General features: G+C 38.7%; 3 protein-coding genes across 3 annotated transcripts; all 3 read right to left on the bottom strand.

Moving 5' to 3' along the window:
* Nucleotides 1–1613: 1613 nt before the first annotated feature.
* LOC149036799 (uncharacterized) lies at nt 1614–6906 on the bottom strand. Its single transcript, XM_089188936.1, has 3 exons — nt 6342–6906; nt 3930–4103; nt 1614–3529 (listed from the first exon to the last, which is right to left on the bottom strand). The coding sequence occupies exons 1-3, from the start codon at nt 6798–6800 to the stop codon at nt 3029–3031; spliced, it is 1134 nt and encodes a 377-aa protein (XP_089045062.1). The 5' UTR covers nt 6801–6906; the 3' UTR covers nt 1614–3028.
* Nucleotides 6907–7738: 832 nt separating this feature from the next.
* Nucleotides 7739–12256, bottom strand: LOC113673707 (uncharacterized). The gene is made up of 2 exons (XM_027190131.2): nt 9349–12256; nt 7739–8031 (listed from the first exon to the last, which is right to left on the bottom strand). Exon 1 carries the CDS (start codon nt 11787–11789, stop codon nt 9387–9389), a length of 2403 nt encoding a protein of 800 aa, XP_027045932.2. The 5' UTR covers nt 11790–12256; the 3' UTR covers nt 7739–8031; nt 9349–9386.
* A 3640-nt stretch (nt 12257–15896) lies between these two features.
* LOC113673720 (guanine nucleotide-exchange factor SEC12) lies at nt 15897–21702 on the bottom strand. Its single transcript, XM_027190148.2, has 8 exons — nt 21459–21702; nt 20479–20871; nt 19943–20026; nt 19042–19163; nt 18696–18866; nt 18419–18491; nt 17804–17960; nt 15897–17208 (listed from the first exon to the last, which is right to left on the bottom strand). Exons 1-8 carry the CDS (start codon nt 21579–21581, stop codon nt 17117–17119), a joined length of 1215 nt encoding a protein of 404 aa, XP_027045949.2. The 5' UTR covers nt 21582–21702; the 3' UTR covers nt 15897–17116.
* Nucleotides 21703–21827: the final 125 nt, after the last annotated feature.

The following is a 21827-nucleotide window of genomic DNA, read 5'->3' as shown; positions in this document are numbered from 1 at the left end:
CACAAAAGACTGAAGACATTCTGATGGTTCAACTGCCCCTAAAATGTCCATCCTTGAAAACTGACCATAAAATTGATTGACACCTCAGACAATGCAAAGCAAATCTAAAACAAGTGTTTTGAAACTTTCAGAAGAGCGTTTTGAAATTGTTGCTATGTGAGTCTCGTAGCCCATTTTTCAGCTCTTATCAAAATGTAATGCTCATTTTCAATCAAAACAAATAATGAAGGCTCGGGTGCAGGATTTTCCCTTTAACCATTCCTATCGACAAAGACGACTATCCTTCTTTAAGTTTCTTTGAATGGACATTAAAATGCCTATGACACAAACCGATTCCGATAGAGGAAAAATTTCAAAAAGCCCAAAACACGGTTTTTTTCGAGCCTTAAAGTGCTCTTATTTTGTCTTAAAAGTGTCTCATGGACTGGTAACGAACTAGCGGGTGATGACGTAGAAAACTGCATGTGAAAACCTACAGCAAGCTCTACCGAGAGTTGTGATACATCGAACTCAAGTAGCAAAGAAGAAATGGAAGTTGCTAGCACAATTCAGGCCTACGAAGGAGAACTGCGTGCATTAAACGAAGACTGACAAAGGCGGTTTTCGCCTGCAGTTTTCAGGTCAAGAATAGAACCAAAAACTCCCGTTACTGAATTATTTGTTGCGTTTGTGTTTTTTTTTCTATGGCGAAATCTCTGTTGAGACTGGGTAGTGTGTTCGTTTCTGTTGTCATACCATTTCATTCCTTCGCACTAGGTGCGGCTAAGGTTCCTCTTGCTCAGTGCTCTAAAGTTTCGTTGCTGTAGAGTAATTCCTTTAGTAAACCAAAAGCGAACTTTTGACTAAAGAATCAGCTGTATCACGAGGCACGATGATTTTTCGCCGAGAAGTCATCGTGCAGTTTCACTGCAAGTTGCTTCTTTCACCGAAGAGTGCAAAGGTAGAGGCTATCGTCGTCGAGCCAGTCAAACGGAAAACGAGTGAATATATAGTAATCTGATTCAAGTCAATCTCAAAGAGAGATTTTAATAGAGAAAAACTTCTTCAGTTTAAGTGCAGCATTGTCATATCACCCATTTCGCCTACTAGGTAAATGAATAATTCAAATGCATCGACTTTCACACAGCACTTGGATTCGCTACCATCTAATTAAATAAAACTTTTGTTTCTTTATTTATCTCGTTGCGGTGCTGTTATCACAATGACATTGTTACTGTTGCTACTTTTAGTTTCTTAAGAGCAGGGAGAACTGATGTCTCGTAGGATGGATTTTCGCAAACCTAGGTTAGGAGAATATACAACCGCTTCGAGCTTGTTTATGCCAGCATCCTCCAGAGGTTTCGCTCTGTTCACAAAACAGGAGATCGGACAGCTCAGGAAAGGGCTTGAACTTGATATAGTTCTGTTATTACAATACGATGGAAACTACAACTGGTTCGATTTTCATACGATAAGAAAAGCGCAAATGTGGTCATGTGGAAAGACAAGGAATATAAGTACATCTCTAGCGCGTGGAATAAACAACAATAAGGAGATCACCATTCTTCGCTTTCCAGCCGAAAAGAATGTTGAACAATCATGCTTGTTAGAAGTAAATTCTCCAACACTCGTTGTTGGTTTAGTTGATTCTTCTTTAATCTCCTTTCTTCTCAAGTTGTTACAACGGTGACTAACTCCAATATATCAGGGAAAACTTAAGTCTCCGCTTATAAAGGTGACACTGCAGATGACATTTCTATGCCGTCAATCTTCTTGTGTCGTCATCGTACCATCTCAACTAGCGAATCACGCTTGACTACTTATTATAGTTCCCACATACTGAGTATGCACCTTAGGGTTGTTTACGCAGTTACAAAATCAATTTCTACCTTAATTTTCATATCTTTACGGTTGAGATCGGCCAGAACAGAAACGAGATCGATAATATAAAAATTACTGATAACCTTGGTTCAGAGTATTATTTATACCCGATAGTGTATCTTAAGAGATAATCACCTTTAAAGATTGTTACATAACAACATCTTGGTCACAAGAGTTAAAGAAGAAAGGCGCTCACAAGTGCCGCCTCCAAATTGCTTTTGGTTGCGAAACATGAGGGGTATCACCTGTTTACCCTTAAATTACCTCTGGGAACACGAAGGTGTCGAACGCGACCTATTAGCAGGGAGATTTACCCTTCCTGGACTAACAAATTAACTTATTTAAGAACATGGCTTATCACTAGTTCCATGTCAACCTCACGATCACAACGAAGAAAACGTGATTAAACTCACCAAGAGAACGTGGCCAAACTCACAAGAAGAACTTGATCAAACTCAACCTTTAAGATAAGACCACCAAGAAGGAATACGAAGTAGTCAACCTGCCCTTTTTATAACTTACATTAAATGACTTAAAATAATATAATATTTCCATTCCTTTTCTTTCCGATACCAATACAGGAAACCCTTACGATATTGTAGATTAACTATAATTGTAATTTTATCATTTAACAAATGTTCGGTGTGGGAACAGGCCCCTTCACCGTTATTGTGTTAGCTGAATTCATTGGTTATCTTCCCCTGATTTTACTAGTGGTATGTATTCATAACAGCCATCTTCGAAGCCGGTACGGAGCATAAGGCATTGACAATGAAGAGTAAAATCTCCTCGATGACAACGATCGAAACGCATCCATTTTGGCCATACAGCTATATCCTTTGGAAAGTAGTGTACAGGAATACTCGGTATATGTGTATTATTCGTGTAGCTAATATCATTTGGCGCTCCGGCCACGCCATACGTTCGTCTTTTCCTCTGGATTTCTCCTCTCTCCATTATAGTTGCCGACGTGTCTTCATAGTCTTCTACGTTACAGCGTATAATCGTTTTGGCCGCGCGCTTTTTGGGGACATTTTTGGCCGCCAAATCGTACTTTCAATGCACAAAAAAGTGGACAAGGAGAACTCGCCGGGCGCTAAGGTCGATTATTTCTAATTTTAAATACCGCTATCATCCAGAAAAAACGAAAAAAAACTTCAAGTGTTCTTCATTCATCATCACGTGTCAGCCACGTGTACTGCACGGGTTTATCAACGCAGCAGCGATCCAGCCACGCCAAAACAGAGTTGGCGAACTGCAACCGGCCCTCGCGGTAATTTAGATACAAAAACGCACCAAAAAGAACAACTGCAACCGAAATTGGCGCGAAAATTCCCAGCGCAGACTCCGTGTTCACGCAAATGCACACGCTGAAAACCACCAGAGCCAGCATAAGAAGAAATATAAAACCCCGCTGATAGAACGGAATATCGCGCAACCTTGCACGAAATTCGAAATTCGGTCCAACAAGTGTGCAAACGGAGGTCATTTCTTCTACAGATTCTCTGTTGACTTCTTCCACTGAGCTTCCCTCGTCGGCCATCGGAGGAACTTGTTCGCAGTCATTCGCTTCCACAGTGAAGGCATCCTCGTCTGGACTCCTGTGCCTGCCGTATGTTGTGGGCATGACAACACTTGTTTTCTGTTGCAGCTTGGGGTACCAGATAACCTATTTTTCCAAAGGAAAAAAAAAAAGGAATGACGTTACATAGGCTGCGGTTTTTTTCTTTTAGCTGCTCTACAGAAGAGTGTCTCGTGCGATTGTTGCAACAATTAGGTGGCATGCTACCAAAATCAAGTTGTCTTATACGAATTAAAAACAACCACTCAAGCCAGTATATCACAGTGTTTTAAAAGCGTAGAAACTTTATGGTAAAGCTCAAAACAGAATGGCAAATCAGCAAGGTAACAGTACTTGAATAAGCTTTGTATTCGCAAAGTTTCGAGATTTTGTTTTCCCAACCCTACTTTTTTGTTTGTTTTTTTTCGGTTAATTAGCTTTTTTCTAAAGTAATTCACTTATCTTAAGTTTTTCTATAAGATATGCCTTTTCATTTATAAAAGATTACCTGTATTCCATTGATAAAAGCCATGGTACACGAAAAATAGGTCATGACAACGTATTGTGCTGGCAAAAGCAGGAGATAATTTGCCAAGAAATCCGTTGTTTTACCAACAAGTGTAATTACAACAGAGAGTGTGGACTGACCATCTGTTGTGCGACGACGCATATTCAAAATAATCTGGAAGTAAACAATAAAAATCATTTTAGAAGTGAAATTGTGATGTCTGTACGGCCCCTTAACTTTCTTTGCACCTTGCCCCCCTTCCTCCTTCAGACCCCACCCCCCCCCCCACATTGTGAAATTGTAATGAATGTATGGCCCTCAACCTTCCTTCCCACCCCAACTCCCTCTTTCTTCAGACCCCACCCCACCCGCCTTACCACTCCATGCCCAAAGGTACTAATGAGTGGCAGAAGGTTTGAATCTGCAATGCCATGGACTGGGAGGTGTGTCATGGAGATAAAAAAAAAACCAATTTGTGTATTCACTGCTAATGATATTCAGGGTTGATTTCTGTCTTTTCCTTTTGCATCTCCTCTTCAATCCTCCCTTGGATTTCCCTAACAGCTGCTGATAATTAGAACTGTACGTTTAAGAGCTATAAAAATTGTGCTTTGATTTCTGCAACAGATTGGACATCATTTGCTGCATACTGGAAATTCTCATAGGATCCCTACCCACTGCTGACTACCATCAAATATTTAGGGAGAGAATGTTGCATGCAATACATCAGAGTGCCTGGGTTCATCAGAAATGGATGGCAAGTTGTTGTTTGTCAAGAGAACCTAGCAAATATGAAACTATGGTGTGAATAGACTTTAATACTTGCCCTCATTTGGGGAAGAACAGAATTAAATGGAGTGCGAGAGACAGTGAAGTGGAGTGGACTGCTTGTGTTCAGATGCATCTACAGCAGGGCTATACTACAGCTGAGCATAGGTGCCACAGGTAACCAACTTTTGTCTTTGGACAAACAATTAGCACTGTTAGCACAGTATGTTTTTTTTCTTACAGTTATCCACTGGATAGCGATTTATCCCTTGGATAGCCTTATTTGCCTCGTGAACAACTGGGTCCTGATTGTTAATTCTCTCCTCTAGCTGCTACACTTTTTCTTGTAACCAAGTTATGAGAATTTGGTGTAAGTTCAAGATAAATTATACCTACTTGATAATTTTGAGTATCTCATCCCTTGATTGCTAGATAATGTGTGGATATCATAGGGAGGATTTGCATGTTAATCACTTCTGGGAGTTCAAGGTTATAGTACTCACAAGGTAACCACAACCCGACAAACACTTGTTCCTGGTTTTTTTTCCTAATGTCATTTGTAAACATATGTAATCCATTATATTCCTTAGATTTTTCAGTGAAAATTATAGCCACCATCTTTAATTTAAACAGCAGTGGAAGGCTGGGAAGACAAACAAATTTGCATCAGAGGGCTGAGTGATGGTCAAAAGGAAGGAGAGGGTAGGGATGGGGTGATAAATATCATTACCTCTCCCATGCCCCTCCCCCTGCCATCCACTCTAACTCCAAATCAAACTTGGTGGGTAAGATAAATAATTGTGAGCTTGTAAATTTAACTTGCCCTGATAAGATACCTGCATTTCAAGCTATCCACACAATCACACTCCAATGTAGGAAGTTGATACACACACACATACAGGTTAGTTGGTTAGTTACACAGAATCAAATACAAAAAGTTTACTCCACTTCATCAGAGCAAATGGCAAATGGCTAATGCTTGAAACATTAGCTTTTCAACTCCTTACGGAAGCCAATTTACATTATCACCTCAGTTGATGATACTGTTAAAATTACCCTGTTATACTCTCCCACCAATGCAGTGTTAAAGTTTCTTTTGAAACTTACCCCCCCCCCTCCACCCCCTCCACCCCTTACTCCACAGTAGGTTTTTAAGTGCCCCACAGGTCAATACCATGCCATTCAGTAAAAGATCCTCCAATGAGAGGCTGAATGTCGCTATGATTTATGCAACATACCCTATCATTGATTTGGAAAGATACTTTTTGTGAATCAACACATTTCCCATCTCTCCTTTGAAATGAATAAAGGACCTATAGAGGTAAATTAAGAACAGGTACATTCCTGTTTTTCTCTACAGAGGAATTGCTCCCTGGAGACCCCCCCTCCCTACAGGAGCCTCCTGGGGAGTTAAATTGCACAGATGCACAGACTGGCCCTGCATGTTATTTAAAAATTCAGAGTGTGTAGCAAAGAAAGAGTGAAGGGCAGTCTGGTATCGAAAAAAGATGACGCGATTGGGAAAGTAAGCCTAAATTTTTCATAATGGACGAAGAGTAACATATCACGAATGAGTTCGCGTGTGGGTTAATTTAAATCAGTATTGTCTTAGATCAAATTAATAAATTATATTGAGCTGCATACCTGCGGAAATGACTCAATAGACCAAAGAACAATTGCCAACCACTGGACTTTTTCCGCGGCATCGGCAACGGAAAGGTCTAAACTGATCACTGCAATCCAGATCAGAAAACAACAAGCGCCGTAGGATAATTTCATCTGCATAGTGTGCTTAGAGTATAACAAAAACTGTAGTAGTATGGAAGACTCTAAAATGGGCATATATACCGCTAATATTTTGATATACACAGGCAGTGCAACAGAAAAAGCGAAGAAAACGTTTGCCAGCGATGCTGTGAAGTTCGCAGTGGCCCAAAGAATGCTAAGTCCTTCCACAGATCCACGCTTCCAGTTCTTCCATATTTGTGGCACCAAAACAACAAACCAAATTGCGCAGCTTATGTCCCCACAAATATTTGCAAACGCGCACCAAGCTTTGGGCCATGTTTTACGGCAATTCCCGTAAAGTAAGTTGATTGTCATAGTGTTATCTTTCACTCATTTGAGAGGAACGAATGGTTGATGTCTTCCTACAAAGGGATTCGCCATCTTGAAAATGAAAGGTTCAAGGCGCAAAGAGATCTGGGGGCTAGTGCCTGTCATGATTACATCACATCGCTTCTCCCAACCCACGAGTACAAAAGTTATGAGACATTTAGAAGATGCCAATAAGACAAGGTCAGATAAGTGAACAACACTGTACATGTGTTACATACGTGAAAGATGTGAGGAAAAGTCTGAATGTTGACGCTAAAATATTTCTTGTCTACGTTTTTCGACATATATGCTTATTCTTTCTTTTATTCCCTTAAGGTATATTTTGCTTTTCAACTTTTATGTGTTCTTGATCCGTCCGTTCTATTCTTTGGGAGAACCTCTCTCACCGGAGGAGAGTTTGAGTAGCGACTTTCTCTGAGGTCCCTACTTCTATGAATATTCACGAGTTTGTTTGGTTTTATTTTGTTTCCTTCTCCTTTTCTTTGTTGCCTATGTCTTTCGTTTTCTCTTTCTTTATTTAAAAGTTTCATTTTCCCATTCATTAATTAACCCTTCAATCCCTAAGAGTGACTGGCATCTAATTTCTCCTTACCATATCATCCCTGAATCAAACACTAACGTCAGGAGAACAAAGGAACTGATCACCAACTAAAGAGGCTCTTGATTGTCGGGCAAATTCTCCTTGTCAGCACCTTAGGAAATGTTTAGAGAACAGTGTGGAGAATATGGATGCTGATTTAAGGGCGTAAAGGGTGAACTCATTCATTCAGTTAGTGAATCGCTCAGTGAATCCCCTTAGTAAGTCCTTCAGTGAGTCAGTTGAGTTTTATGTCAGCGGTCTCTCAATTAAATAATTCATTTACTGACATGACCCGTTCATTTATTCGCTTTCACTAAAGCAATGAAAGAACTGGACGAGGTTATGACTACACTTGATTACTATAACTTTATTTTATCCCTTTTACCTCAATACATCCATTCCTAACCAATTAAAAATATTCACTGTCTTCTTTGTGAAGTACGCTGAGGTAAAGAAACTTAACTTTAACAGCAAATGATGGGCTACAGTATATCTACTTTTTCATCTTAAACGCATTTTTTTCTTATTTTTTCGTATCGTTAGATTATGTTTTAATATCCAATGAGGCTCCAGCTTTAAATCTTGTGATTGCTCGTTCCCAGTCAGTGCGCATCATTGGGGTCAAAGAAGGCCAATCTTGAATGGAAACAATGTCAAGAAAAAACGGTTTAGACAACAAGAATTACGTTAATGTGGTTTAGGAAATTTATAAAAGAATAAAACCTCAAACGGCTGACTTCAAACGTCTGAACTGAGAGAAATTAGTTAATGTTAGCTTTGACGTTTGAATCCGTTGAGTTCGTCCAATTGGTTTGAATCGACATCGACTGTTTGCTTTGGACGGATAGAGCGTGTGACTGAAGATCGATTGTAAGACAAACCGCGATCTTTTCCATAAACCAAACTTAATAAATAAATAGTAAATTACTTAATTTGAAATCCAGCAGATCGAAGGGTTTTTTTCGGGTGCTCTGAATTTGGTTCGACGAATCATGTTTGACGTTTGATCCAACGGTCGAACTTTACCCTCTTTCGGTCGACCAAATTTGCAATTTTGTACGTCTCATGTAAAGTTCTACGTTTAAACTTGACTTAAATATATGCTAGATTTTTATTACCAGAAAAGCTACTGACCTTATCATCAAGATTATGACCCGCCATTGCATGCATTTTTTCGTGGCAAAAACTTGGCGACTTGTTTCTTCTGCTGGCTGTTTTTTGTTTGTTTGTTTGTTTTTGGTTAACTTCTTAACAACTATTTGGTATTTGTCTGATGAATACCTATTTGCAATAAGGTTGTCATAGCAAAAAAACCCAAAACAAATAAAAATGGGAAAGAGCCATATAGGAATTTATTAGCGTATAAAATTAACCTCTGTCCATATTCACGGCAGCCAAACAATTTTCACATAATTTTCACTTATTAATTCTTTTAAACATTTTTGAGAGCTAGTATCACATGTTGTTAGAAGAAAAATATACTGATATGGTCATATACTAATGCTGTGGGCTTTTGCTAAATTCTAATAAATTTCAATTTAGCTTTTCCTTTCTTTTGTTTTTTTCATTTTTTTATGGCAAAGCTGTTACAATTAGGTATGAATGGAGAAGCAATAATTTCAAGGTGTCCATTTATGAGGGTCTCAAAGGGGTTGACCGTTAGCCGTAAAACGGCCAAAATTTTAGCTGTCAGGCGTAAAATTGACAAATTTTAATCACGGTTAGTCGTAAACAAAAATTGACCGTGAAAATGTTTTCATTTTAATCACAATAGAAGGTTAATAACCGTTAGGCATAAAATGGCCAAAATTTTAGCCGTTAACTGTAGAAGCCATCACCCATTGAGACCTTTATATACACGAACTTTCTGCCTCGTGAAATTACTTTGGGTTATATATGGGTACGGGCTCATGCTTTTTTTAAGGTGCATCAATTAATTTTAGTGGCATCTACCTTATTTCTGAGCAAAACCATCAGTTGCGACTTTGCGCTCAGCTCGAATTTGTTAGCTTCTTATCGACCTTCTCTACATCAACGTTTACTTCCTTGGAGTCCCTCTCCTGTCTTTCTTTAACAACTGTTTGCTCTTTCCCTGCAGTGGTTGCCTCTCGCTTTACAGCTGTGCTGCTCTCAGCAGTGCTTCGCCCTCCACGAGGTCCAGATGCGTCAGCAGTGTTTTTGCCAACGCTTCTCCCTCCCCGTGGCCCATCATTAGTTTCTCCAGAACTGGCGGCCCACATTGATCCTTCTGATAAGATTCCTCTTCCACCGCGAGGGCCTGCCATGGCACTTCTGCCTCCGCGAGGCCCATTTTCAAGGTCACGTCCTCCACGTGGACCGTTTGATCTCTCCGCAACAGTGGTACTACGTCCTCCTCGAGGTCCAGATATGTCCCTCCCGTTACGTGGCCCACTGTAAAGGTACTGTCCACCACGGGGTCCATATTCCACTTCTCGCCCTCCTCGGGGTCCTGTCTCGAATTCCACACTCCTACCCCCTCGTGGCCCCGTCTCAAAATAAACAGCCCGTCCACCTCGTGGACCAAAATCATAGAATCCTTCCTCTTCTGAATATTCTAGGTCACGACCTCCCCTGGGGCCGAAGTCAATTCCTCCAGCGGCTCTCCCTCCTCTAGGCCCGTAGACGTCTACATACTCTAGGTCTCTACCTCCACGGGGACCGTATTCAAAGTCAATGTCCCTTCCACCACGTGGACCCTCAGATTCTACGAATCTTCTATCCCGTGGTTCGTACGCTAAGGATCTCCCCCCTCTTGGACCAAAAACGACATCGTATAGAAGTGAACGACCTCCACGTGGGCCAAAATCTACCGAACGACCACCACGAGGACCATATTCTACAGCCCTTCCTCCACGGGGACCGTATTCGACAGCCCTACCTCCCCTGGGACCGTAATCTACAGCCCTACCTCCCCGAGGACCAAAATCTATGGCTCTTCCACCTCTGGGTCCGTAATAAATTTCTCTCCCACCGCGAGGTCCATAATCTATATCCCTTCCTCCTCTAGGTCCATAGTAGACTTCTCTACCACCTCGAGGTCCATATTCAATAGCTCTTCCCCCCCTGGGTCCATAGTCGATTGTTCTTCCACCTCTTGGTCCATAGTCAACTGATCTACCACCCCTTGGGCCGTATTCTATCGCTCTGCCACCCCGAGGTCCATACTCAATAGCTCTTCCACCCCTGGGTCCGTAGTCGATCGCTCTACCACCTCTTGGTCCATAATCAACTGATCTACCACCCCTCGGTCCATAATCAACTGATCTACCACCCCTTGGGCCATATTCTATCGCTCTTCCACCACGCGGGCCATAAAATACAGATCTTCCTCCCCGAGGACCGTATTCGATAGCCCTCCCTCCCCTGGGACCACTATCAATAGCTCTTCCACCCCGTGGGCCGGACTCTACTGATCTACCTCCCCTCGGGCCATCATTTTCAACTGACCTGACTCTTTCCTCCCTGGGGCCTTTCTCTCCCACATCTCTACCACCCCTCTGGTCATTGATTGCAGACTGGGTATCTCGTCCTCCACGGGGTCCGTTAGCCTCATCCGCTTTGCTTTTTGTGTCTGAAACTGCTCGTCCGCCTCGTGGCCCTGTTTCTGCAGTTGACGATGCGTCCGATGTCTGACTTGATTTATCGACGCTTCTTCCACCCCTTGGTCCACTGGCATCTGTACTTCTTCCTCCACGGGGCCCGACGTTTGTATTTGACAAATAAGAGGAATCTTCTACACTCCTTCCCCCACGGGGTCCAATGTCGCTTTCCACTGATCTTCCCCCACGGGGTCCAATATTACTTTCCACAGACCTACCCCCACGAGGTCCAATATTACTTTCCACAGATCTACCCCCACGGGGTCCACTGTCGTTCTCAACCGATCTCCCTCCACGAGGCCCAGCTCCAGTTGCTACAGATCTTCCTCCTCGGGGTCCATGGTAGACACTCCTCCCCCCTCGTGGACCATAGTATGCACTTCTTTTCCCTCGAGAGTACAGTGAACGTTTATAATCTCCGTCTACGTTCTGATAGTATTCCTCAGGCGGCTCAAAGGGGCCATACCATTCTTCATAGGTGGGATAGTTCAATTCGTATTCCCTTCCTTCAAAGTCCCTCGGGTAAACTGAACCGTAGTATAAGTATTCGCCCTTGTTCTCAGAATTGTTGTTTTGATTTTCTTCCTTTTCAGCCGACCTGGAACTCCTGTCCTCTTCCTCAATACTGTAGGAGTTTTTCACCGATCCAACATTGTTGTAAAAGACTTCGTCTCTTTTCGCAACGGTTTTCTTCTGTTGAGTCGTTTGTTCTTCGGCAAACACTCTGGTCAGACTGAGAATGCAAAAAAAGAGCGCTAATGCTCCGTTCTTCATGTTACTTGACAACGGCGAAATTATTTGTAATCCAGCAGATAACTCTCCCGAACAATTACTTCAAAGAAGTTTAAACAAGTATGATAAACCAAGAAAGTTTAGAGCGCTTAATTTGGAGGTCAAAGCGCCAGAACTTTTAAGCAGGCAACATTTCACCTCTGTGTCCTTATATCATCGTTTTCACTGCGTCAATAATTGATGATGTCTTGAGCCAATTTCATCTCGCGCAATATGACATGTGCGTAACAGAGTTTCTTAAGCTGGCGTAAAAACCACAACGATACACCGCCGCTTGATAACAGAGCTGACAAAAACAAACTATGCGTATTCCCTCATACTCCAAACTCAGTACAAACACAATCCTTTCCTTAATCCTAATAAAGTACGGATATCTTAGTAACAAAATACGAGATTCCTTCAAAGAGCGATGGCTACGCCTTGTTCTACCACGCATTCCGTGGGAGATTTTGCCAGATGGGCAAAGATTTTCGGTGGTTTTGGATGTGATGGTGGACTGAAAAAGGCTATCGCAATCGATAAGAGAACTCATTCTTTTTTATTCTTAATTGGAAAGATCTTTTCTGTTCCTTGTAGAAACCATTAATCTGTAATCAGGGAAAATTGAAAATCGTGAATAAAACGCTGTTTGTTTGAGTGTCTGTTTTTTTTTTTTATTAGGATGTTTCTTCTCTCTTTTTTTCGGTAAGAAGGGTAAATAGGTTTAATGGCCAACCGCCTGTCTGTAGATAGTCTAAACTCGATTCGTGGTTCATTTATTGCTACTTTTTTGCTCAGTTTTCTTTAACTCCTTTAGTGATCAATCGAATTCTAAAAAAGTCTGAGAATTACAAAGAGCAGAAACAAAAGATTGAAAATTATCGCGTGATGGTTTTATTTTATACAATATTTACGAAATTTGGTAGAAACATGATGTTTTACATACGGATATATAAACAATTTAACTTTTATTATGAACATGGGGGAAATAGAACGATTGACATTTGGACAAATTTCTGTCATTCATAGAATAATGTAAGAAAACGAATAAGGATTATTGAAGTTAAGTATTTGCGCTTTGTGTAAGCTTCAGACGCGACATTAATCGTCGTCATTGTTTTAGTGAGCAACTGGTCCCCAATGTTGCTTGTGAATTTTGAGTTTTATTTCCCTCCATAGTATTTACTTCAGAAAGTTAGCAAAGGCGTCCAAGAAACGCCCACTGTTTTATAAGGGAAATATTTTAATCGGTGTAATTATAGTTTAGAGTTTGCCACCAAAATAATGATATGCACAGTAAGTTTTGAAAGAAATATTTGCAATTTTGAAGCCAGCTTTTGTCTTGTTGCTTATAACTCGAAAGACTACGATGTAAACTTTTTCAATTTCTAGCATTTATTGGGTTGAATTCCTAGGTTTTCCTCACGGAACTCATACGCACTTTTTTTCGATCGATTTGCTTTGCAGTTATTGGTCTTATTTACGTTGATACATTTCCGACCACTAGTATTTTTGTCCGTATTTCTCCGACTAAGGACTTCTCTTCATTACACATTTTTCTTAGAGCGTGACAACTCAGACTGCCTTGTCCATTACTATTCCAGAAAGAAGGCGCGCAAATGGAATTTAAAAAAATTAAATTAAGGGGCTATCTGGGTTCCTTTATTACTCCGCTTTGCAGTTATCGTTCCAATGCGGTGAACTTTTGCAATTGTCAAAATTCCATTTTTCTTTTATTTTTTTTGTTTTGTTTTTTGTTTTGGGGTCGGGGAGGGGTTGGGAAATGATTCAGGTAACATGGCTTAATAACCAATATCAATATACGGCAACGTCGTCACTTTAGACCCGACGCAAAGTTTTCCTGCGTTGGAGAAAATGACAATTTTCGTCATCAACGAAACAGTTGTTCTCTCGTGGTCTGATTGCACCTGGACTTTTCCCAATAACATCTGTGATTGAACAACCACAAAACTGTGGCTTCAACCGAGGAGGGGATTTTCCCACTAGATCTTACAGATGCTAAAATTAGATATCGCGGTTCTGAAATTCATAAACCAAAAAAATATATAACTTATTCAAGACGTAAGTAGCAGTAAGAATACGCAAGAAGTTGGTGTTTTTATTGAATAGTTATCGTGGCCGCAACTATTTGACGTATTTCGCACGGTGTACGAAGTATGTGAACGACTTCTTTCGGGACGGGCCAAAAAAGACTACAAATAAACTAGAAGAGAAATTAAAAAGTTGATGTCAGCATAGAAAATGACAGAGTTGTTTTGAATTGACCTACTTCTCTTGTAGTAGACAAGTTTACAAGCGAGTTTCAATATTAACTCTTATCCTGTGTTACAAGTGATGGTCGGTTAATTTGAATGTTGCGACGTAATTGTGAAAACTTGGTAGAGATCAACTGAAATTCCTGTTTTAGTCAGTGGAAAAATCACAGAAATAATAGGAACTGGTGGGTTGGCAGAAGAGACTTGTTAAATCACCTAGTAGTTTCTTTCAAAGGTGAGAATCTCAAGACTTAAAAACTTTGAATGAACTTTAAATAGTTGAACTACAGAAAAATTACATCACTGATGCAAACTCACGTAGACGTTTCTATAGTGAGTTTCAGAAAGACAGTTTCATCGACGTTCAAGCTCAAAGGAAACAACGTTCAGTCTTTTTCGGAACAATCTCTGACTACAATGTAATATATGGCACCGATTTCTCCAATAATAATGGAAATTGGAGGTGTTATCTTAAGTGTTTCAAAACAAGGAAATGATCAGGATAACCAAAGGGGGAACGTTGGCAAATCTCCATATCATTGACAATTAAATTCAACTTATATAGTTTATGTTTTCGCTCAATTAAAATTAAAACTCAATTTAATTTTCTATACTGAGGGCAAAAATAAATTTGAACATGTCTGTATAATACGTGCACATCTGTCGACAAGAGAGTCACGAATACGTGGTCATAAGGGTACTGTTATCGTATTTCGAAGGAAGTCTTGAGTATTTCATTACTTTATAATATGCAGGCTTCTTTAAGATTAATCCCCGCAGAATTTGCGATAAGTAGACATCATTTTAAGAACAAAGAAGAGAAAAAAAGGTTTTTGCAAAGCTGACGAGATAAAAAACCATGATCTTGGTATTGAGACGGTTGAAATTTTTTCTGGATTTTAAACCAGTTCAATTTGTTTTACGTTGCCTCAGATTTCGGTAACAGATTAAAGGCATATGAAAAAATAAAAACTGCGTCCCCTATGAGATCCTTGTTGGTACGACAGTAGGTGCTTTTTTTTACCAATCTGATTGCGCATTTGCCAATGATCGGAGAAGTTGGCATTCAGACTCAAAGCCACTGTTTCGTACGTCTGCTTTTCTCGTCTACGCCAAAATTTCTTACCTAGCAGTTCAATGTTTCCTGCGATCTGGAACATAAATTGCCAAGCTTTGTGAAGACAGTTATTGTAATAACCTTTGTACTTGGTAACCTGTTTCAAACATTCTGAGATATCGAAATGTATCTGCTTTGCATTTTACATTTCACGGACGTGAGATTTTCTTGGACGCTAAAGATTAGTCCACGTTTCGATAACTATTCCATTAATCTCATCTGAGCTGCTGAAATCTTCCAGTTAATTACAAGGATTTTCGATGAAATTGTAATATATGTTCTTGAAGATTTCAGCTACGTTTAACGGTTATACAACAACGTTTCATCCCTAGAATACTAAACGAAAGCGTGTGATGTCACTTCAAATATAATGAAATGAACTTTATCCCGAAGCTTTTAAATGAAAGGCCTCGCATCGGCTAATGCTCTCAAAATATTCTAAGGATGTGAAAAATTTTCTTAATGGAGTTTCGAAAGTAATTCTGGGTTAAGCTGAATGGTTTTACTTCCCTTCGCTTTCTCATTGGTCCAGAAAACTTCACTCACCTGTAAACCAATCAGACTTCAAAGTAAACCCAATCAAAATTTGGTCACCTGCGTTTTCCCGCCCTTAATACATTGAGTTCTCATTGGCTCCTCTCTACATTTTCTTCAGCTCTGATTGGCTGTTGCGATAACTTTAGTTTTGCTTAAACGAGATTCAATTCAAATGCTCTCTAATTACGTGCGTCACGCGAAAACAATTTTATTGTTCCTTTAGACGGAAATGGTAATATACTGAAGGACATTTTGTAAATTCTGAAAAGTTACATTATACAACCACCATTATGTATTATTTGGATATATACCTTTGAGTACGACTCTGGAAATAAAATGGTGAAAAGGCAATAATTTAAACAAGAATAATTTAAATTAAATACTAGGTTAAGTCTTTTCCTTTCCTTCAGCCATGAAGAAGAGTTTTATAGTATACACCAAAGTCAAATATAAATTCACCCTCATAAAGTAAAGTTCTACAAATGACGCACATGACCTTTAAAATACTTCCATTTCATATTCACTGCACAAATTAAAATTGGTTGATTGACAGTTTACTAATTAAATAATAATTTCAGTGGGTACTCTTAGTGTTTAATCTTCATGCATGTAATCAAACTCCAACCTAAGTTTTTCCAACTAAGGCACATCTTCTCCAAAACTAACTTTTCTTTCACAGACTCAACTCACTGGAGGAAGATCATACTTTAAAACACATGCACTGAAATACTCCCAGCCATTTTCAAGCCTTTCCGTATAGAAACAGCAAGATACCAGGTTTTTAGTTGGGTTTGTTAAATCATGTTGGTTTGGTTAATGGAAGCTTAACTAAAGGTCAACTTTGGTAAATCTGATTTTTTTTTAATTTGATGGTCCCTAGCAAAACTGTCAGGCAACAACTTGACAACAGCCAATCTCCTGTTGCACTGGATTTGCAATCATACGGAAGAATATGAACACCTGAGTGTAGCTTATTAACATGGCATTCTTAAAAAAAAAAACTGGTGTTTTTGTTCTGTAGACTATGACCAAATTATGTTTGCATGCAGTGTACATGTACATGTGCATGTAGCATGCATAAATCAGGCCCAAAGATTTCTGCATGTATGCATGCACTTTAAATTGTAGGGATACATGTAGAATGCCTCTCAACAGATGCAGAGGATCACTGCATGCATTTAAGGCCTCATGAAGAGGCACCCTGAATGCAAGAAAAAACTGGCAAAAACAATAGCAATTGAAATTATTATCATAAGAAATATTTACAACTCATTGTGGAATTCAAAGCTAAAGTATCTACTTGTCATAAATTCAAAAATCATATTCCTTTTATAGAATACATCAGATAATAATATTTCAGTAACATTCTGTTATATTCGTTAAATTACAAAAACAATTCACTATAAATCAATGCCTGCATAAGCTAGAACCACAAGGGTTAGGTAAAGTAAAACTAAAAATCCAACAAGAATCCACCAGTAACTATATTCGCCTGAAAAAGAAATGAAGATCAAACTGTTATGTTTTTCTCAACATGGACTAAGGAAATGTGGTTGTTTAACTCAGTTTTTCCCTATAATATCCGTGCTCCTTTTAAGGGATATAAATGCTGATCTGGTTGAAGTAACTAAATTAATACATTTTGTTGTTGTTGTTGTAGTTGGTTTTTATGCATACTGTAACAACACTTTTTCTGGTGGCCTTCCCTGAATAGCCATTGTCTTAATAATTATACCTTTGGCCTAGAAAGTCACAAACCCTTGTAACAAGTAACAAAACTGCAACTACATGCAGTATCTTAGTTTCAGATACAGTGCAAAAAATATCTTAACAACCACCAATTGACCAAGCTGATGGGCTAGAGTTGGGGTCAGCATTTGAGGAAATAACAGGATGTTTTTTTTTTCATTCTATTTATCATAACCATTTTTTAAATCTTAGGTTTTAACTTGGTGGTATGTCTCAGTCTTTATGACATTATGGCATCAGTTTGTCTAACTGTTATATTAAATTCTATTTTGAGGTTCAGTGAATTGGATTTAATCTGAGGCAATTAGATTGTAATAGTAAAAACAATTTATTTGTACCTCTTCTTTTAAGGGTAGTAACTTTACAAGCATTGTCAGCAGATATACTAAGCAATGCAAACTCGTTGCGCAGGTGATCATTGATGAGTGGAGAACTGGGAAGGAATGTTAGTCCTGTGACGAAGATGTTGTGAACACCCTTAAGAGTAGTCAAGGGCTGCAGACAGAAAGAATATAATTGTTTCTAAGAAAATAATGACAAACACTTTCATCGTGGAACCTCTACAATTGACTGAAGGAAATTTAAATAAGCATATGATACATGAAATTCATCAGTACACTATACAATGAAATAACCAAAACTAATGAGGTCTTAAAGTGCGGAGGCAGGACATTGTCCTTCCACATGTATATCAATGACTGATATGGTTTTTAGACATCCACATCAGATTCAACCTTCCTACCCTTTATCATTGTTGTCCCAAGAAACATTCTGTAAGGCAATCCTTCTGGCTAAAGATTAACCCAAAACATTTAATACCTAAATATTGTGGCTGGAAAGGAATCAAAATGAAGCTATTGTCTGAAAGAATTTTTCCATTTCTCAGTGCATAAGTCTTGTACTTCAAGTTAAACAAAACCTAATTCATTAATTAAAATTCACATGATACTTACAGCCAGATTCCATGCAATGTAAACTGAGATATCACCTTCTGCTGTTCCGACTCCAACAAATATCCCATTTCCACTGAGGAAAAAGTCAAACCAATATATGAATGAAATTAAAGGCCAATTATAGCTAAATTGCTCCTTCTAAGGATGGAAAAACACCACCATAAAATACACTGTAGCTGTCAAATGGCATATACATGTACAACTTTTTAAATAAAATCAAATTCGCAGGTTACATACATGTATAGGGGTGGGAAGATTGGACCTTTGGCAACTGTACCTGATAGCCATTTGTGTGAGAGGTTCAATACCAGCAGCCTGACTCAGCTGTGGCAGCCATTTTGTGCAGTCCCACTTGACTAAGTATGAAGGTGTTGGAGCCTTTCTACTGAACTTGGATGGCACGTTTATTGTAAACAGACTCACTTCCTTTCTTTCATTGCTAGAAAACCTGCCAAAAAAGGATAAAAGAATTTAGATATTTAAATCAATTGTCATTACCATGGGTGCTTTTATTTCCTAAATGAAAAACATTGTTCTTGTTCTCTCAATTCCAATTTTACTTCTTAAAAAAATGGACAATTTTCAAGAAATGATTTCAAAAAAGAAGATTAAACTTTTCATACCTGCATGCCCTGATTCTAAAGAAGTTATCTTCATTATTAACAGAAAAATACAACTGGAATTGTTTTTTGCCTTCTTCCAGCCTCCACACATAAGCTGTTGTGTCTCTTGAGCATGTTACAAACTGTAAATATAGACAATAAAATTTAAAAAAAACTTAAACAAATATCTTAATAGAGCTTACAATTACATGCAAATTACCAGGCAAGAATACTTATTTTCATCTTCAGGTGATGTTGTGCATGTACATAAAGAATCATATTAGTGACAGATAAATCCATACCATTAAGACAAAAAAATATATAATATAGATTGACATAAGGCCATGAAAAGTTTTTATTCTATTTTCCAGAGGGTAATTGTCCAACCAAGAGATACCAATTTTGCCATTTGCATGTGGTTTGAGGTCCTGGTGAAACACTGGAATGAGGCATTATCCACGAGTTTCATTCTTCTTCAAACTCTTGACTTTAATAAAGCATCAAACTCTAATGAACTCGTTTCTTGATTTGAATATCAATGACACATGTTTGAATTCTTCATGACAAGGTGTGAAAAATTCCTGAACATTTCCATTTTCTTTATTCCTGAGGTGCTCTTGAGGAGCTCTTTCAAAAAACTTGTGCCACACGTTTCATCAGGATTCCCAAACACTTGAAAAACAATAAAAGCACTTTGCCCCCAGCATAGTGCTTTCATCTGTTTCCCGGTAAAAACTCTAATGAAACACTCACACTCACTTTCTTAAAGTAATATAGGATCATGTCAAAGGTGACCTTTTATATTTTAAGACTGTCTTTGATTAGTATTTTATTTTTAAAGTTTGACTAACTGAATTTTCCTTGCAGGCTAAATGAACAATGTGTTGGGGATTATTGAGTTTATCATGGTGCATGCTCATACCTGACATGAATTAGGATGTACATCTAAATCATCAACATCTGTTGTGTGAGCTTTTATATCATGGATACTTTCCAAAGAGGGATACTAAAGCAAAATGAGCAAAGAGATAAAATAAAACAAAAAAAAGGGCAAAAAACATTACACCAAAAAAACATTTTTCTATAGTGTAGTGGCCTATATCAGTTTACATATAGATACCGTAGATACAAATGTCAGGGTGTAAACTAATTTCTCTTTACAATATCACCCCTGAATCACACATGAAGGTTACAAGAATAAAGGAAATGATCACCAAGTACAGAAACTCTTCCTTGTTAACCAAATTCTCCTAGTCAGTACCTTAGGACATGTATAGAGAACAGTATAGAGAATATGCCTCCTGATGTTCACGTGTAAAGGATTGAATTTGTCAGATCTGAAGAACCAAACAAAACTGACACCAGACAAAGAAAACTCCTCAACCACAAATTACATTAAAATTACAAAAATTAAGGAGAATCATAAGCTCAAAATAACATTTGAAAATTCCCTTTTACCTTCAGAACCCTAACATGCCCATCAGATCCTCCAGTAATAATGTGCTGTCCATCTGCTGTGAATCGCACAACTTTCTGAAAACCTACATCACCATCATCTTTTGAATCATTGTCCTCTGCTGAAACTGTCACTTTAGATTCTAATTCTTTGACAATAAATTCTTGTGTCTTTTCTTTGACAATAACTTTTTTTTTCCCTTTCACTTTTTCAGTGTTCTTTACTTCCTCCTTAATATCAATCTCAAGTAACTGACATTTATTGTCCATTCCAACAGCAATGACATTTGATGTTGGATGAATCGCACAATTCATAATTGGCCTCCTCCCAGCTTCAAAGTTATGGACTAGTGTTGCTTTGAGTTCTTTACTGTTTTGGCCAAGCTTGTAAATATTCTAAAAAAAAAGAGAGAGATTACCACGTTGTCAAGATAAAAATTCTGCTGTTGCCTAATCTGATCTCATTGAACATAAGTTCAATGTTAAAATAATACAAAGCACACAGTACTGTTTGGTACAAAATTCAGAAGTCCTTAGTTCAAGTACAATATACCAAGCTTGTAAATGGACAGTTGAAGTTAGTTTGCCTCGTTAATTGCAAACTCGATTATAACTTAAACATATATTATTTTGGAACTTTTGATACATACATTTTCCCTACAAAAAAGATACGATTTTCCCCAAATAGTTTACATCTACTATCATCCCACGTTGCCCTTGCTCACCGCAAAAATAAGACTCCACACCTGTATAAGCTTGTAGTTAAAACTTTGATTTGAAGAGTACCACGATCACATGAACTGTACGTTCTTTTGAACAATGAGTCGAGGAGTAGAATCAATTTATCGAATGAAATGTAGACGAATCCATGAAAAAAAAGATTAAACACAGAAAAAAAATAATAAACAGACACAGCAATACGACATGAACTATAAAATATTTGTAAAAATCAGTGTAAACAAGTAAAGAGCGAAAATACAAACCAAAGCATTTGGGACCCCGGTCTTCGCCGCCCCTCCACCACCGGCGATCAAAAAATGATCCTTATCTAGGACGTTCACGGCATACAGAGGAAAATTCGTTGTCTCTAAAGTTGTGAAAGACATCTTCCTAGGAATTTACTAACGCTGATTATTCTACAAGTCAAAAGTTAAAAGATTCTGTCGCAAAGGTCTTCATTTAGTCAAAGTATTCGACGTGGCTCGCGCGGTTACATTGCTTATGGTTGTAACCGCTGATTGGTGTTTCCTTTGTTCGCGGGAACGTTTCAGACAAAGGGTACATGAAAGTGCGCATGCCCCTGTCTTTTATCTTTTTTCTGTTGTTGCGAGAGAGCATCCGCGCGAGTTTTC

This window comes from Pocillopora damicornis, chromosome 12, assembly GCF_964200805.1.
Source record: "Pocillopora damicornis chromosome 12, jaPocDami1.2, whole genome shotgun sequence".
NCBI classification, from domain to species: domain Eukaryota; kingdom Metazoa; phylum Cnidaria; class Anthozoa; order Scleractinia; family Pocilloporidae; genus Pocillopora; species Pocillopora damicornis.
This window is presented reverse-complemented; position numbering and strand designations above follow the sequence as displayed.

What these genes read in the sequence shown, in the direction of transcription:
- LOC113673720 (XM_027190148.2), bottom strand. Translation starts at nt 21,581, where the DNA reads ATGTCTTTCACAACTTTAGAGACAACGAATTTTCCTCTGTATGCCGTG. An exon ending in CTCACACAAATGGCTATCAG is followed by an intron (nt 18,492 to 18,695) that starts GTACAGTTGCCA and finishes CTTTTTCCTCAG; the next exon opens with TGGAAATGGGATATTTGTTG. An exon ending in TACTACCCTTAAAAGAAGAG is followed by an intron (nt 17,209 to 17,803) that starts GTACAAATAAAT and finishes TTTCTTTTTCAG; the next exon opens with GCGAATATAGTTACTGGTGG.
- LOC149036799 (XM_089188936.1), bottom strand. Translation starts at nt 6,800, where the DNA reads ATGACAATCAACTTACTTTACGGGAATTGCCGTAAAACATGGCCCAAA. An exon ending in CTATTGAGTCATTTCCGCAG is followed by an intron (nt 4,104 to 6,341) that starts GTATGCAGCTCA and finishes GTTTACTTCCAG; the next exon opens with ATTATTTTGAATATGCGTCG. An exon ending in CTTTTATCAATGGAATACAG is followed by an intron (nt 3,530 to 3,929) that starts GTAATCTTTTAT and finishes TTGGAAAAATAG; the next exon opens with GTTATCTGGTACCCCAAGCT.
- LOC113673707 (XM_027190131.2), bottom strand. Translation starts at nt 11,789, where the DNA reads ATGAAGAACGGAGCATTAGCGCTCTTTTTTTGCATTCTCAGTCTGACC.